Source organism: Callithrix jacchus, chromosome 12 (assembly GCF_049354715.1).
Source record: "Callithrix jacchus isolate 240 chromosome 12, calJac240_pri, whole genome shotgun sequence".
NCBI classification, from domain to species: Eukaryota; Metazoa; Chordata; class Mammalia; order Primates; family Cebidae; genus Callithrix; species Callithrix jacchus.
Window position 1 is genome coordinate 62,370,928 of NC_133513.1, and position 15,909 is coordinate 62,386,836.

The 15,909-nt window shown below is 36.5% G+C and overlaps 1 protein-coding gene across 15 annotated transcripts in view; it reads left to right on the plus strand.

Moving 5' to 3' along the window:
* Window positions 1-15,909, plus strand: part of HERC4 (HECT and RLD domain containing E3 ubiquitin protein ligase 4) — a 157,261-nt gene that overhangs the window by 40,383 nt on the left and 100,969 nt on the right. For 12 of the 15 annotated variants that reach the window (XR_013524948.1, XR_013524950.1, XR_013524949.1 and 9 more), the window contains 3 exons: window positions 4,192-4,351; window positions 12,026-12,102; window positions 15,307-15,528. Coding sequence is in view for 12 of the 15 variants with exons in the window: in XM_002756310.6 (XP_002756356.1) it covers window positions 4,192-4,351; window positions 12,026-12,102; window positions 15,307-15,528 (459 nt within the window). In the remaining 3 variants the exon portion in view is untranslated. Of the gene's footprint in view, window positions 1-4,191; window positions 4,361-12,025; window positions 12,103-15,306; window positions 15,529-15,909 lie in introns of all 15 variants that reach the window. The other 3 variants (XM_078345821.1, XM_078345822.1, XM_078345823.1) reach the window with 1 other exon arrangement.

The following is a 15,909-nucleotide window of genomic DNA, read 5'->3' on the forward strand; positions in this document are numbered from 1 at the left end:
TCTGGCTGCCGAATCTGCCAGAACCTTGGGAGTCGTGGTTTCTGCCACTGAATCTGCCTGGACCTTGGGAGTCCGCATCTCTCAGCAGCGTTGAGGGGGGTGGTTTCTAGCAGTTTGTCCCTTGGCCACTAAAACAGTTGCTGTCTGTCCTCTTAACCACCTCAGAGGGTTTAAAACTAACTGCAACCACGAGTCTATGTACGGAAATTGATCAAGGTGTTCTGGCTCGCTGCATATAACCTCATGCCTTACTTGGGAGACAAGAGACCTGTCTAGGGTCCCTTCTGAGGGCCAACCTACCCCAAATGCTGGCCAGTGTACCTCACATAAAGTCCTTAATTTCTCTGGTGTCATAGCTACTCTATGATTTCCACTAAATCCCTTCTTGAAATTTTTCAGCATGGTCTCTAAAGGCTTGCTATGAGCATGAACCATGTCTACATGCCAAAAAAACAATTCTCACAGTTAAGAGAGTGTTACTCCACCAACAGCAGTTCCCACCCAGCAGGATGCAGTACACACTCTGATTCATTTGCTTCAGTCCCTTTCACAACGCCTAAATAGCAAAGGCTCCTCCACTTAGGCTTGTGTGGCCGTCTCTAATTCCAGTCAGCCCTACAAATTGCTTGGAGTATGAGGCCTCCCCTCTAATGGGCCATTATACTCCCATCTTTCATGGCCAGTGAGTCCAGTTGGACACACACACACACAAACTTGCTTTCCTCCCTCTACCCAAATTGAAACCATAAGCAAAAGCTTCCAAGATTAGTCACAAAAGTAGAGGAAGAGAGAGCCAAGTTCAAAAGTGCCACATCTGGCACACGTAGGTGATCAGGCCATGCTTCTACCTAAAGGAGGTGAGCAAGTTTCCTGGGACCAGTCCTACTGTGTTTCTGTTGTCCAGACATTCCAAATACCTGTTCCTTCTCAGTGTTCAGTCACTGGTTAGATCCACACTGCGGGGCTTTCCTGCTCCGCTCTGGAGAGGCTTTTCACCGGGCAGATACCTGCCTGGGAGCACTCTCAAGAACTGTCTTGCCCCATCCGGCAGGAGCCCCCCTCAGAGATGCTCTGAAGAGCTAGGCAAACCACCTGAGAGGCTTTTCTAGCCGTCTGCCAACTGAAACTCGTTTCCTGTTCAGGGAATCAAATGAAGCAGGAGTGGCTGTAAGAAACATACCTCTCAAACATCGAACTGGGAAGGAAGAAGTCTTTATTATTATTATTATTATTATTATTATTATTATTATTACGGCTGGGAGCCAAGCGACAATTTGTCTAAATGACCAAGCTCACCTAACAAAGAGAAGCTCTGTATTTCTATAGGCTTACACTTTAGATATTACACATGAAAGAATCTTAGGTTTACAGCCTTAGAAATTACAAGTGAAAGGGTCTTGGTTTTATAGCTTTAGAAATCACATATGAAAGGGTCTTGGATTTATAGCTTTAGAAATCACGTAGGAAAGGGTCTTTGGTTTATAGCTTTAGAAATCACATATGAAAGGGAATGAGGTGGGGTTTTGATCTTAAGTAAAACAATGTCTTCTGGAGAGATTTCCCCCACACCATGCCTGCTATATACAGGAAGGTGATTTAGGAGGCACCAGTGAGCCAGCCTTTTCTTCTATTGAAATGCAGTGTGGAAGTCAAGGGGGTGGTGATTCTAGATGTCTGGGTCTCCTTCCTCAGTTACATGGAATCTCCTCTTTACTCAGCTTAGGACTCAGCTAGTTTTCACAGTCTTCTAAAATTCTTGGTTTATTTATTTATTATTATTTTTGGAGCCACGGTCTTGCTCTGTCACCCATGAAGGAACACAGTGGCGCAATCATAGCTTATTGTAGCTTCAACTACCCGGGCTCAAGTGATTCTCCCTGCTTTGTCTCCCCACAGTTGCATACCACCATGCTTGGCTCATTTTTAAAGGAATTATTTGTAGAGACAAGGTCTCACTAGTTGCCCAGGCTGGTCTCAAACTCCTGGGTTCAAGTGATTCCCCCCACCTTGGCCTCTACAAGTGCTGGGATTACAGGTGTGAACTACCTTGCCTGGACTGTCTTTAAGGTTTACATAAATAGTTCATGTTCCTTTCATGTCTTTTGCATATGTTTATCTTAGCATGTAGTAGCAATCTTTATCTCACTTGTTTTTCCATAGGCCATAAACTAATTGAGGGCTAGGACACTTGTTTTATTCTCTCTCTCCCCAGTGCTTGGAGCACAAGAAGTATACAATATAAGTGTTTAATATAAGTGATTGCTTCTTTGTTTCTTAGATTTTGGTGCCTTTGACTTTAAGGCCATTGCTGTCTTTACAGCCATTGCTATTAATTTGTTATTGTTGAACCAACCAGGCAGTCTTACCCCTCTTGTCATCCTGTCATTTTCTGCTACTTCCTTTGAGGATTGTTCTGGAGAGACCTTGACTTTCTGAAACCTCTGTGAGAGATAAATCTTTTACACATGTACTTCTTTCTTCATAATTAAGATTTATGGGAATGTTTTGATATAAACAAAATGATACTTCTAAGTTTTTTTTTTTTTTTGAGGAACAGCGTGGGTCATATCTTATTTTCCTTTTTGGTTTTTATATGTTTATGCAAAGTAATTTTTAAAAAGCTATCCAAAAAGTGAGGGATTAGTGTAATGAACTTCCATGTACTGGAAGCTTCAGGAGTAATCAACCCCATAGTACCTGAAGGTAAGTACTTCATATATCATTAGAGTTATGTAGGTTCCTAGAGGCTATCTTGAACTCCTGACCTCAGGTGATCCACCCACCTCGGCCTCCCAAAGTGCTGTGATTACAGGCCTGAGCCACCGTGCCGGGCCCCGGTTCCTAGAGGCTATTTAGGGCTAACCTCCCCCTCCAAAATACAAGCTAGTAATCTAGATACAATTTGAATTTCTGTATAGATAGGAATTTCACACACTCTGGTTCAGTCTGTTTCATTATTGAACAGCTGCATTTGTAAATTAAGCTAAACTGTGCCTCTGAAGAAACCCTGATTGATCCAGTTTTAACCGTTTCAACATAAGACTTTTAGTTCATTGAAGACAATGATTATAGCTTTCTTATTAGCTGAAAGAACGTTAATTTTAAATGGCATCTTTTAAAAAACGTGTACTAGTTAAACTGACAAACACATCTTGAGGACTAGGGAAAACAAATTCACTTTCCTTATTGATTTGTCAATTGATGGCTTCTGGTAGTAGGGCCAGTATTTTAAGTTAATTTCTGATTTAACTTGAACGTATTTTAACCAAGTAAGCAGCTTTTATATCTTTTGATATTTAGTTAATATCAGAATAGAATGCTTGTCAGTCATGGTTTACTCTCTTCTAGTTCTTTACTCACCGTATCTAATAGATGCTTTATTTATGAGATCTTTAAAAATTTGTTTTCTATTCAGAAGTTGCTAATTCAGATTATTTCCTTAATTTCCTTTTTTTTTTTCCTTGAGGCAGGCTCTGGCTCTGTCGCCCAGGCTGGAGTGCAGTGGCATGATCTCGGCTCACTGCAACCTCTGTCTCCCAGGTTCAAGTCATTCTCCTACCTCAGCCTCCCTAGTAGCTGGGATTACAGGCATGCGCTACCACACCCAGATAATTTTTGTATTTTTAGTAGAGATGGGGTTTCACTCTGTTGGCCAGGCTGATCTCAAAACTCCTGACCTGAAGTGATCCACCCTCCTTGGCCTCCCAAAGTGCTGGTATTACAGGCGTGAGCCAGTGTGCCTGTTTCCTTAATTTCAGAATCACTTCACGGCAGCATGTACATTGTAATATATGTGTCAGTTATGATTATATTGTTAAAATCAAGCAGCCCAGGTTATTTAAATGATTTCTTCCTCTTTTTTTGTTTTTGTTTTTAACTTGGACTTTTATTGGTAATAGATTTGAATAGAAGGTACATTCTGAGAGAATCTTTATAAACCCTTAACTTCTTCCCAAGTGTTCAGATCACTTAATATTCTGAGTTGATTATGCTCTATAATGTATTTATCTGTGTTTTACCACAATGAGAATTACGTATGGAACATATTTGTTAGATAATTCAAAATAGCTGGTTATATGTAGTATGTGTTTAAGCATTTCTTTAGCTTGTTTGTATAAAATGAAGAATGTGTTTTGTTCTTACTGGAAGTTCAAAACTAGAATGTAATATCTCTCTTCTTTATTTCTGTAGAGCAGGTTGTTGCCTTGGATGCCCAAAATATCGTAGCTGTTTCATGTGGAGAAGCTCATACATTAGCATTAAATGACAAAGGCCAGGTGTATGCTTGGGGTCTCGATTCAGATGGACAGCTTGGCCTGTTAGGATCAGAGGAATGCATCAGAGTACCCAGGTAACAAAGGTGACCAGAAAGCGATCCTTAACAATCTTTTATAATAAATTTGTTAATCTAAATCATTTTGCTTATCTTTAGGCATGTAAAAGTTGACATCTCATTATTTCTCCTCTTTGAGTCCTTTGATAAGAAATTGGTTGAGCTATTGATTGGTTTGCTATTTTTATATACCCTATATTTTCTCTGTAGTCAGTAGAATTTATGTTTGTTACCAAAAAAAAGGGGCAGGGAATACTTGCTTCATTATATATTTTTATTAGTGAGTTAGACTAATTTAAACTACTAATTCTACTATCTCGAGCATTCCTGTTACTGAAATATTTATTAAATATTGGTTTGTTACATATTTTTCACTAACTTGTTTTTTTCAGTCTTTATTATTTTTGTTGAAGTCCAACATGCTTACTCTAAAAAGAATTTAGTCAGTTTCCTCTTTTTACGTAGCAGTAATCACAATTTAGTTAATTAATCATATAATCATTTTACAATTAGAAAATAAGCAGTGTCTCATCAGTGTTTTAGTCTTACAGATTTATATAGGACATAATCATGGTTATTGTTTTTTGTTTTTGTTTTGAGACAGAGTCTTGCACTGTGCCCGGGCTGGAGTGCAATGGCACGATCTCAGCTCACCGCAACCTCTGCATCCCGGGTTCGAGTTTTTCTCCTGCCTCAGCTTCCTGAGAAGCTGGGATTACAGGTGCACGCCACCACACCTGGCTAATTTTTTGTATTTTTAGTAGAGATGGGGGTTTCGCTGTGTGGGCCAGGCTGGTCTCAAACTCCTGACCTTGTGGTCTGCCTTGGTCTCCCAAAGTGCTAGGATTACAGGCTTGAGTCACTGCTCCTGGCCAATCATTGTTTTAATATTAAAAACTGTAGCAGTATGTATATTTTACATAGGTAAAAATATATAGATTTAAAGAAAAGCATTCAGTTTCTTTTAGATACATAAATAATGTATTAACTCATACTTAGTTTTAATATTTATATAAATTCTGACCTCTTAAAACTCTTTTGTTCTTTTTCTTAGTAATAGTTGTAGGAATAAAATAATGCTATAGGAAACCAAGGTATTCTTAAGTTAATTTTAGATTTACTGCAGATGGCATTTTTCTACACATCTTTATGCATTTTGTTTTTTTTTTTTGTTGTTGTTGTTTTTTAATTTTATTTTTTTGAGATGGGAGTTTTACTCTTGTTGCCCAGGCTGGAGTGCAGTGGTGTGATTTTAGCTCACTGCAACCTTTGCCTCCCAGGTTCAAGTGATTCTCCTGCCTCAGCCTCCCTAGTAGCTGGGATTACAGGCATGTACCACCACACCTGGCTAATTTTGTATTTTTAGTAGAGATGGGGTTTCACCATGTTGGCCAGACTGGTCTTGAACTCCCAAACTCAAGTGATCTACTCGCCTTGGCCTCCCAAAGTTCTGGGATTACAGGCGTAAGCTACCGCGCCCAGCGCATTTTGTTTTTAGCATTGATAAATTTTGTTTTGGTTTAAGAATGAGGATGTAACTACTGGAATAAGAAAATGGAGCATAGGAACTCTTAATTTGACATTTTATATCCTGTTAATAATGAACTATCTGTTGAGACTTTTATTTTCTTTATTGAACATATAACCAAATTCTTCAAAACTCCCCAATTTGCTTACCCTTTGTTTCTTCTGCACTCATAAATAACACACACAATTCCCAGTGTCCTTTTGATTTCTCTTAATGATGGAACTTTTGGGAGAAAAATATTTTTTTTTCTTAAAGCATTCATAAAAACATAGTGACCTCACATTTGACCTTCCCTCTACTCCTTTTATTTCTTCTCACAAGTAATTCTTATAGAACAGAATTTTAAATTTAAGATTTTTTTAAAAATTGTGTTTTTAGGATGAAAAGATATTTGCATGTTAGATCTTGTAAGTCAGTATTCTCAAATCCATGATTCATGGCAAAACTTTCTAGTTTCCTTTCTTTTTACTTTACCATTCTGATGATTCTCATGCTTAAATTTCTGTTGCTGTTCACTTTTAAGGGATTTTAGTCAGTAGTACATAGGTAAATAATAAATGGAAAGGAAGTTAATTATAAGGAGAGAATTTTATTATATAAAAATTTTATTTGAGAGTTGTCTAATAATAACAATGAACCTGGATTGGGACCTGAAAGAGAATTTACTTGAGTTCTTTGGTTTAAACATCTTTATTTTTGTATGTGCTCAATATCTGTATTAACTTTAAACTGTGTGTTAAGGTATTTCTGCTCTTCATCCATCTCAATTTTTCAGAATTTTATGGCTTGATCCGATTTGTTGTAACATATACATAGTTTTTACTGATAGTATCAGGTTTTAAAGGGCCATTCAGTATTTCACTCCTTTTTATGAAAGGAGGAGTGCCAAGTGAGTTTTAGTTTTAATTTCAGTACCAAATCATCTTTTAGATGTAAAGCTTTTTCTAGGTGGCTCAGAGATGTCAGCCAGTTTTGTAAATTTTTAGTATCTATACACTGATTTCTAAAAATTGGTGTTTATAGATTTTATTTATTTATTTATTTATTTTGAGACAGAGTCTCACTATGTCACCCAGGTTGGAGTGCAGTGGCATGCTTACACTCACTACAGCCTCAACCTCCTGGGCTCAAGTGATCTTCCCACCACAGCCTCCCTAACAGCTGGGACTATAGGCATGCACTAGTATGGCCTGGCCAATTTTTTTTCTTTTTAAATAAAGATAGGGTTTCACCATGATGGCCAGGCTGGTCTTGAACTCCTGACCTCAGGTGATCCACCCACCTCAGCCCCCCAAAGTGCTAGGATTACAGGCATGACCCACTGTGCCTGGCCTGCCTGGCCAATTTTTATATTTTTTGTAGAGATGGAGTTTTTCCATGTTGCTGTCCAGGCTGGTCTCAAATTCCTGAACACAAGGGATTCACTGGCTTTGGCCTCCTAAAATGTTGGGATTACAGGCGTGAGCCCCTGTGTCTTGTCTAGTGTTTATAGATTTTCATAAGAGTAATCAGAAAAGACTGGGTGCAGTGGCTCATGCCTGTAAATCCCAGCACTTGGGGAGGCTTAGGCAGGTGAATCACAAGGTCAGCAGTTCAAGACCAGCCTGGCCAGTATGGTGAAACCCCATCTCTACTGAAAATACAAAACATTAGCTGACTGTGGTGACAGGCACCTGTAATCCAGCTACTCAGGAGGCTGAGGCAGAGAATTGCTTGAACCCAGGAAGCGGAGGTTGCAGTGAGCTGAGATAGCATCACTGTACTCCAGCCTGGGTGACAGAGCGAGACTCCATCTCAAAAAAAAAAAAGAGTAATCAGAAAGATTCACATGAGATTATACTTTTGTGACAAAATTCATTTTTTATGCCAATGAATGGATAATATTAAAGAAGAATGTGAAATTAATAATTGGATATAGCTGAAACTAATTTGTTAATGAATTCTTTCCTACTTCTAAGTTTGTTTTGTTTTGAAGTCACTACTTTGGGAAAGAGCATGTATTTTAAATAGTGATAGTTAGTGTCTATAGACCTGCATTTCTGGCTAGATTTTAATGTAGACTATGTATTACACCTTTTTATTTAAAAAAATTACCCATATTTTATTATCTTAATGTAAGTGGAAATATATAACTTTGCTCACAGACTTCAGAAAAATAATTGGCAGTAAAGATGTAGTTTATCCTTTAAAAGTTCTGCTTCTTAGACATATGCACTAAAAAATTACGGCAAGATAGTGTAAGATTATTATTTTTGTGAGTACAGCTATTTCTGGACTATACAAACTGACTTAACATGTTTGAATTATTAGCTGGGTCAAAAATTTATTTATTTGGGCTGGGTGCCGTGGCTCAAGCCTGTAATCCCAGCACTTTGGGAGGCCAGGTGGGTGGATCATGAGGTCAAGAGATCGAGACCATCCTGGTCAACATGGTAAAACCCCGTCTCTACTAAAAATACAAAAATTAGCAGGGCATGGTGGCGCGCTCCTGTAGTCCCAGCTACTCAGGAGGCTGAGGCAGGAGAATTGCTTGAACCCAGGAGGCAGAGGTTTCGGTGAGCCGAGATCACGCCATTGTACTTCAGCCTGGGTAACAAGAGTGAAACTGCATCTCAAAAAAAGAAAAAAATTATTTATTTTCTTTTTTCTTTTTTTTACCTGAAACGGAGTCTTGCTCTGTTGCTAGGTTGGAGTACAGTGGTGCAGTCTCGGCTCACTGCAACCTCCACCTCTGGGCTCAAGTAATTCTGCTGCCTCAGCTTCCAGAGTATCTGGGACTACAGGCACACACCACCATACCCAGCTAATTTTTGTAGTTTTTAGTAGAGATAGGGTTTTACCATGTTGGTCAGGATGGTCTCTATCTCTTAACCTCATGATCCACCTGCCTCGGCTTCCCCAGGTGCTGGGATTGACAGGTGTAAGCCACCGTGCCAGGCCAAAAATGCAATTTATTTTCTTGTTATTCATTTAAAAATATGTTACAATTTCTGCCTAATATTAGCATATGAAATTTTAGAGCATTGTTAATTAAAAAGGAAAGGAGTACTTTTTAATGGTACAGACTAGATCAGTTGTTTAAATTTTTCATTTTTTAAAAAAAATCAACTCCCCTAATGTGAGATAAATTTTTGAAAATTGAAATGAGTTGGTGTTAAGATTTTTCTTAAATAACTAGGAAAGTTGTGGCTTAACTGGAAAATAGAAAATTGTTAATTCTGTTTAATTGGGAAAATATTTAATACTTTATTTCCTCAAATGTTTAATTACATAATATAAACTTTTTACTAATTATTAACATTAGTAGTTGGAATTTTGTCTTCAGAAACATAACTAGCAATGCCTGGTTTCTGCCTGTATTGCCGCTACACATTAAGTTGGAAAAATAGAAGAATACAACAGTATACATATTGCGTAATTAATATGCTTTAGCAGCATCCCAAAGGAAGGGTGTATAAATCTTATTTCCAAGTTTTTAACTTTTACGAATTTCAAATTGCTTTCAAAATTTATTCAAGAAATGGTTCAGTTATTTACAGTGAATCATTTTAGTACTATCACCGTCATTTAGAATATTTCACATACTCTAAACTTTAGACAGTTATTTGAAATTTGTAAGCAGTATAAAATGTTTGCTATGGAGGTCTGATTTCTGATTTTTTAAAACCGATTTGATTAATTAGGAATCTTTATGTTTTGTATGCATGCATATGTATGTATATTTTTTTAATTTACGAAATTTATTCTGGCTTCTTTTGCTTTTCAGTTCAGTATATTTGAATCTTCAAAAACCATTAAACACATTATCTTTTTTACGTGACAAAGGGGATGACTTTTGATGAGTTCTAAAATATTTATTTATTTTCTAATTATCTCTTTAGGAAAAATGGAACATGGGAAGCTTTATTTTACCATTCACAGTATTTTTTTTTTAACTTCTGAAAGTTAAAGCAATATTGCCCCAGTCTTCAGGGTATTAATACATTTATATGAACATGGAAAGGGATAGTTTTTTTTTTGACACAGTAATGAGACAAAAGAATGTATTTCCTGGTCTCTGTAGTAGATAATGGCAAAACATATTAGCATTTATGTGTATTCACAAGCCTTAGGTTAGAAAGGAGAGTGACTGAGTATAAATTGCTATGCAAATTTAGAAGGTTTTTTTTTTTCAAATTTTATGACTAATTAATACTAAAGCCTCCAAGACCTTACAAATTTATTTATCCTTGAACAGTATATTCATTACATACTAATAATTAGGCACTATAATAGGTGCTAGGGATTATCATGGGTATAAGACACATAGTCTGCCTTCACAGAATTTATTGTTTAGCAGAAGAGACAAATATTAAATGAATATGTATACTAATAGTACCGATAAATACTATGAAGGAAAAAACAGTACTATGAGAATGTAGTATTTTGACATGTTTCATTTGCAAAATTGTACTTGCTACCCAGAGTGGTGGTTTGTTTTGTTTTTTTTTCCCCTAAAATAGTTAATTTGCTGAACAGGTCAATGTATCATCTGCCTAGTACACATAAGCAATAACAGTAAATGTTTAGTAATTTGAGCACAGTTGTGTATGTTCATGTATTTTTATTCTTTACTCTTTTTGCATTACCAGTGTTTGATTTTGTTATTTCAGAGAAATGGCATTTTGTTAGGTTTGAAAATTTGAAGGTACATTGCATCCTGCTAATTTGTTGGATTCTGCTAAATTGTAGCAATACAACTCTCAAGTTTTGTAGTTAAGAGCATAAATTCACTAAATAAAAATATTTTTAGTACAATAATATGGAATTAGAGTAACTCTCCTTTTTCCTGCTCAAAATTTGATTTACTGAAGCTGCCTCCCGAAAATCATGTGTCAACTCTGGTCAGAATTTTCTCCAGACTCTTTTATGGCAGAATCAGGTCAGGTGACAATATCAGGTAAAAGGAAGTAAGAAACATAGTGTACCTCCCCATCCCCCCTTTTTTCTTTTCTTTTCTTTTTTTTTTTTTTGAGATTGGGTCTCACTCTGTTGCCCAGGCTGGAGTGCAATGGCGTGATCTTGGCTCACTACAGCCTCTGCCTCTTGCATTCAGGTGATTCTCCTGTCTCAGCTTCCTGAGTAGCTGGGACTACAGGTGTCTGCCACCATAACCGGCTAATTTTTTTTTTTTTTCTGTTTCTAATTTTAGTAGAGACAGGATTTTACCATTTTGGCCAGGCTGGTTTCAAACTCCTGACTGATCTCAAGCGATCCACCTGCCTTGGCCTCCAAAAATGCTGGGATTACAGTAAACTATCTGTAATCCACATCCAGGCTCCCCCCCTTTTTTTCTTGAAAACATTCATTCAGGAAAAACAGTGGCATGACCAGGTAAAGGGAAAGAACCTAAGAAGATGCTGGGATGGTTGATATACATGCAAAGTTAATTGATTTTTGTAATGTTTTAAAAATGAGCCTTTAAAATTGTTTTGTAGTAAAATAAAACTCAGGAAAGGAGGGGAAGAAATTATGAAAGTGTAAGGACAAAATACAAGAGAGAAGAAAATAAGACTTAACGTATTAGTAGTGATTGTTATAAATGTGAATTGAGTAAATTTCTCTGGCAAAAAAATTAAATGTCCCTGATTTAGACGTAGAGCAAAAGGACAGCTTGTAAGGAATAGGTTTCATATAATTTGTGAGTTGGTAGAACATGATAAAAAGCCCTATTGGTTCTTCAGAAACCTGATAAAGGAGAACATACATTAAATTAGGCAAGACAACAATTTTAGACAAATTAGATAATGTACATTTGCTTTCCAAATGTATTGCCAAGTTTCTAACTGTAAGCTGATGATTTTAAAAAACTTTTTTATAATGAAAGAAAATGTCTGAATTATAAGAGCACTCTGAGGAGTACTTGAGGTATGATCATAGTTCACTTTGCTTCATTATTGTATTCCAAGGTGTTTTCTTATCATCCCTTTTAATTTTATTTTTTTGTATCTAGCTCTTATTAACTGATTTTAGCATAAATTTTTGGTATGGTAAAATTAGACTTGTATGAAAAAACTAGTGTGACCTATGTGCATATAGTAGGCCATCAATAAGTAATAAATAGCATTCAGGATCAATTTGTTAAATGGAATTAACTGATCTTGATCTGTCTTCTTCTTTTCTAGAAATATTAAAAGCTTGTCAGATATCCAGATTGTACAGGTTGCTTGTGGTTACTATCATTCACTTGCACTTTCTAAAGGTAAGTATTCGTTTTTTATTTCCCTTCAGTTTTATTACTTGGTACTTTTTTTATTGTGCATATAGTTCTCCAACTTTGCTCATCTTTCTCCAAGATTGTCCTAGTTCTTGATCCTTTTCATTTCCATATAACTTTTAGAATTAGCTCATTAGTCTGTACACACGCACACACACACACACACACACACACACACACACCCTTGGGATTTTGATTGGGATTTCATTGTCTCTATAAATCAATTCAAGGAAAATCTTTACGATATTGACCATTTCAATTGTAGAACATGGTATATTCATCCATTTAAGTCTCCCTTTAATTTTTCACATTAGCGTTTTGTTTTACCTGGACAGTTCTTATACACCTTTGATTAGACTTTCCCCTAGATATTTGGTTTTTTGTTGTTGTGAATGGTGTCATTTTTTGTTTATTATATAGACATAAAATTGATTTTTGTGTCTATTTATTAACCAGTTAAAAACTTTTCGTAGCTGCGACTAGGGAAGATTGCTTCCCCAATCTCATTTAATCTCACAGATGAACTTTCTATGAATAGAAATAGAGAAGGCCAAACATATTTATTAGTTTTGTTTGCATTCCTCTCATACTGATTTAACTTATTAGTATCCTAGCTAAGCACTGGAACATGGGTTAGTAAAGAATCTGCCATATGTATGTTTTTTACCATTAAAAGAAATAGGTTCCAGTTGTTCCACGGTTACTATTATTTAGTGAAGCCTACTACAAATAAACACTAAGCTAGAACCATGGGGGAGCACAGGTAAATAAAGAGACAGGTTTAGGGATCATACAGTCTAGTGAAAGAGTCAGATGTCCAAATAAATAACTGTAGTTTGAGGCAGAAAAAAATATGTATTATTTCAGACAAGGTAAAGGTACAATGCTGTGACAATGATATAATTGTTTCTAATTGATATAATTGGTAACAATAAGGAGGGGATTAGTGTTTGATGCAGGCTTTAAAGATTTATTTTCTTATTTATTAATAATTGGAGAAATGTTGAGAAGGACTAGGAGAAATGTCGAGTGGCTAAGGGGTTGTGCTAGTGTAAAGGCATAGAGTGAAGAAAGTGGTGTATTTGAATATTGGCATGTAGTTTTATGTGGGTTTTGTGAGGGAGACATACTCATACTTTAGGCTGAAATAAAAAGAGAAATCTGTTATAAAGGGCAGTTAGGAACATGGAATCTCTGTGTGTTCTTTGTTGTTTTGCCAACTCCTCTTTTGATATTTTGGTAGGTGGATCTAATATAAATATAAACTCAAAGGTATTACTGAGGACAATTTTTCATATTGACCTATTTTTTTTTGCCTTACTCAGCTTTATGCTGTAGGCAAAATCTTATTCATTTGCTCAACATTTTATAGAGCCCTTAGTATGAGCTAGGCATATCACAGTATATAGTGATAAGCAATGCACTACTTACTAGCCCTCATGATACAGTCATACAAATAATGACATAATTACATAGTATGATAAGGGCTATAAAGAAAAACTTCAGGGTATTTAAAATGTACAGTAGGGGTACTAGACCTAATGTGGGAGATCAGGGAAGGAAGGCTCCTGCTGGGAGAGAGTTGAAATGAACTGGACCTGGACAAAGATAAGGTGAAGGTTTAGGTAGAGAGAACGGCACGTGTGTGAGAAGTGGCCTTTGGAGAATATAAAGGAAGGCAACTATGGCTAGAGTATAGTGAGTGAGGAAAGAAACTGATACGATAAGAGATTGGAAACATAGGTGGATCGTACACAGCACCTTATAGGCCTTGTTTAAAGTATTTATCCCAAGAGCAACAGGAAAGCACTGAAACATATTTTTTCAGGTGAGCAATATTATCAAATCTGCATTTTTACAATATCTCTATGCTTGTATACAAATGTCTGTTTATCAATGTGCATAGAACATTTCTTGAATGACTTACCAGTAATTGGTAAGAGTGATTGTCTCTTGGAAGAGGAACCAGGATTCTGATTTTTTTGGAAGGAATCTTGCTTTTAAGTGTGTGCTGTTTTGTAATTTCAATTTAACAAAAGTTAGTTACTAGTGTATCAGTTATTTAGTGCCAGTTGTTTAATAAAAGGATGTCTAAAGTTGCAAAATAGGATGGCAGTATGGGAGCAAAAGTGACAGGCAGGGAAAACTATATTAAGAATAAGGGCCGGGCGCGGTGGCTCAAGCCTGTAATCCCAGCACTTTGGGAGGCCGAGGCGGGTGGATCACGAGGTCAACAGATCGAGACCATCTTGGTCAACATGGTGAAACCCCGTCTCTACTAAAATTACAAAAAATTAGCTGGGCACGGTGGTGCGTGCCTGTAATCCCAGCTGCTCGGGAGGCTGAGGCAGGAGAATTGCCTGAACCCAGGAGGCGGAGATTGCGGTAAGCCGAGATCGCGCCATTGCACTCCAGCCTGGGTAGCAAGAGCGAAACTCCGTCTCAAAAAAAAAGAATCAGGTAAGATGGTGAGGAAGGATCTATTTGCCATATTTTTCTTTAGAAAGAAAACTGTATATATAACTGGTGATGTATAATAGACTGGGTATGTGTGAGATAAAAGACAAAAGGAATATTAAGGAAGACTCCCTAGGTTTGTAATTTTTGCTACTGAGTCAGTTATGATGTTATTTACCGAAATGGGGAACACTGGCAAGAGGTCCAGGGAAGTAGAATGGGGTGATGAATTCAGTCTATGGCATCCTAAGTTAGAAGTTCCTTTGAAATATCCAAGTATAGATGTCAGGTAAACAATGAGTTATGTGGGGTTTTTTTGCTCATGAGACGTTTGGGCTAGTGATAAAATTTTGAATGTGATGAACATAGAGTTACTGAAGTTATGAGCTTGAATAAGTGCCTCTTGGGAGAAATTATAGGACAAAAATGATACTCAAGAATATTAACAGGAGACTGTTGAGCATAAGAAAATGAGATTATTCCTTGTTAAGTGACTCACCTGTTCATCTGTGTAGTCAATCAAAGTTGAAGTGTACTAATACTGAATGTTCTTCTAGGTAGTATATTTTCATATAAGAAATAAGCATAATTGCTAAAAAGAATATGTATATTCTTTTGATAATATGAATAATGTCCCAAAATAATATTCTTTATATGAAATTTGAAATGAAATGATTTTCAAAATAAATTTTTTGCATGTGAGAAAAATTTTTTTCAATTATTGTTTTGCAGCAAGTGAAGTCTTCTGTTGGGGACAGAATAAATATGGCCAATTGGGTTTAGGTACTGACTGTAAAAAGCAAACCTCACCACAGCTGATTAAGTCTTTGCTTGGAATCCCTTTCATGCAAGTTGCAGCAGGAGGAGCCCATAGTTTTGTACTCACCCTTTCTGGAGCTATCTTTGGATGGGGACGCAACAAGTTTGGTCAGCTAGGTCTTAATGATGAAAATGGTAGGTTCTCATTATGTATAGTTTACATGTACTTTTTAAAAGAGGTGATCTTTTGAGAAAAATTCTATAGTGTAAGATTCTATAGTGTAAGAGAGAAATGTATTCAAAACTTCCCTGGTATAGAGGTGGGGATGAGATGTTATTTAAAAATTTCATTTGGGGAATGCAGCAGGAAGACAAAAATACCCTTTTTTAATTAAAAAACTATAAACTGGATGTTTGGATGTTCATCTTCAAATTGTTGATCAATCCGTTTATTGGCCACTGTTAGTGGAAAGAAGCTATAAAATTATTCTGGGGAAGTAACATGAAGTGTTAATCTTTGAATTTTTCAAGGAAATGTGTAAATGATTTGGGTTGTTTAATTTTTGGTTGGGCTTC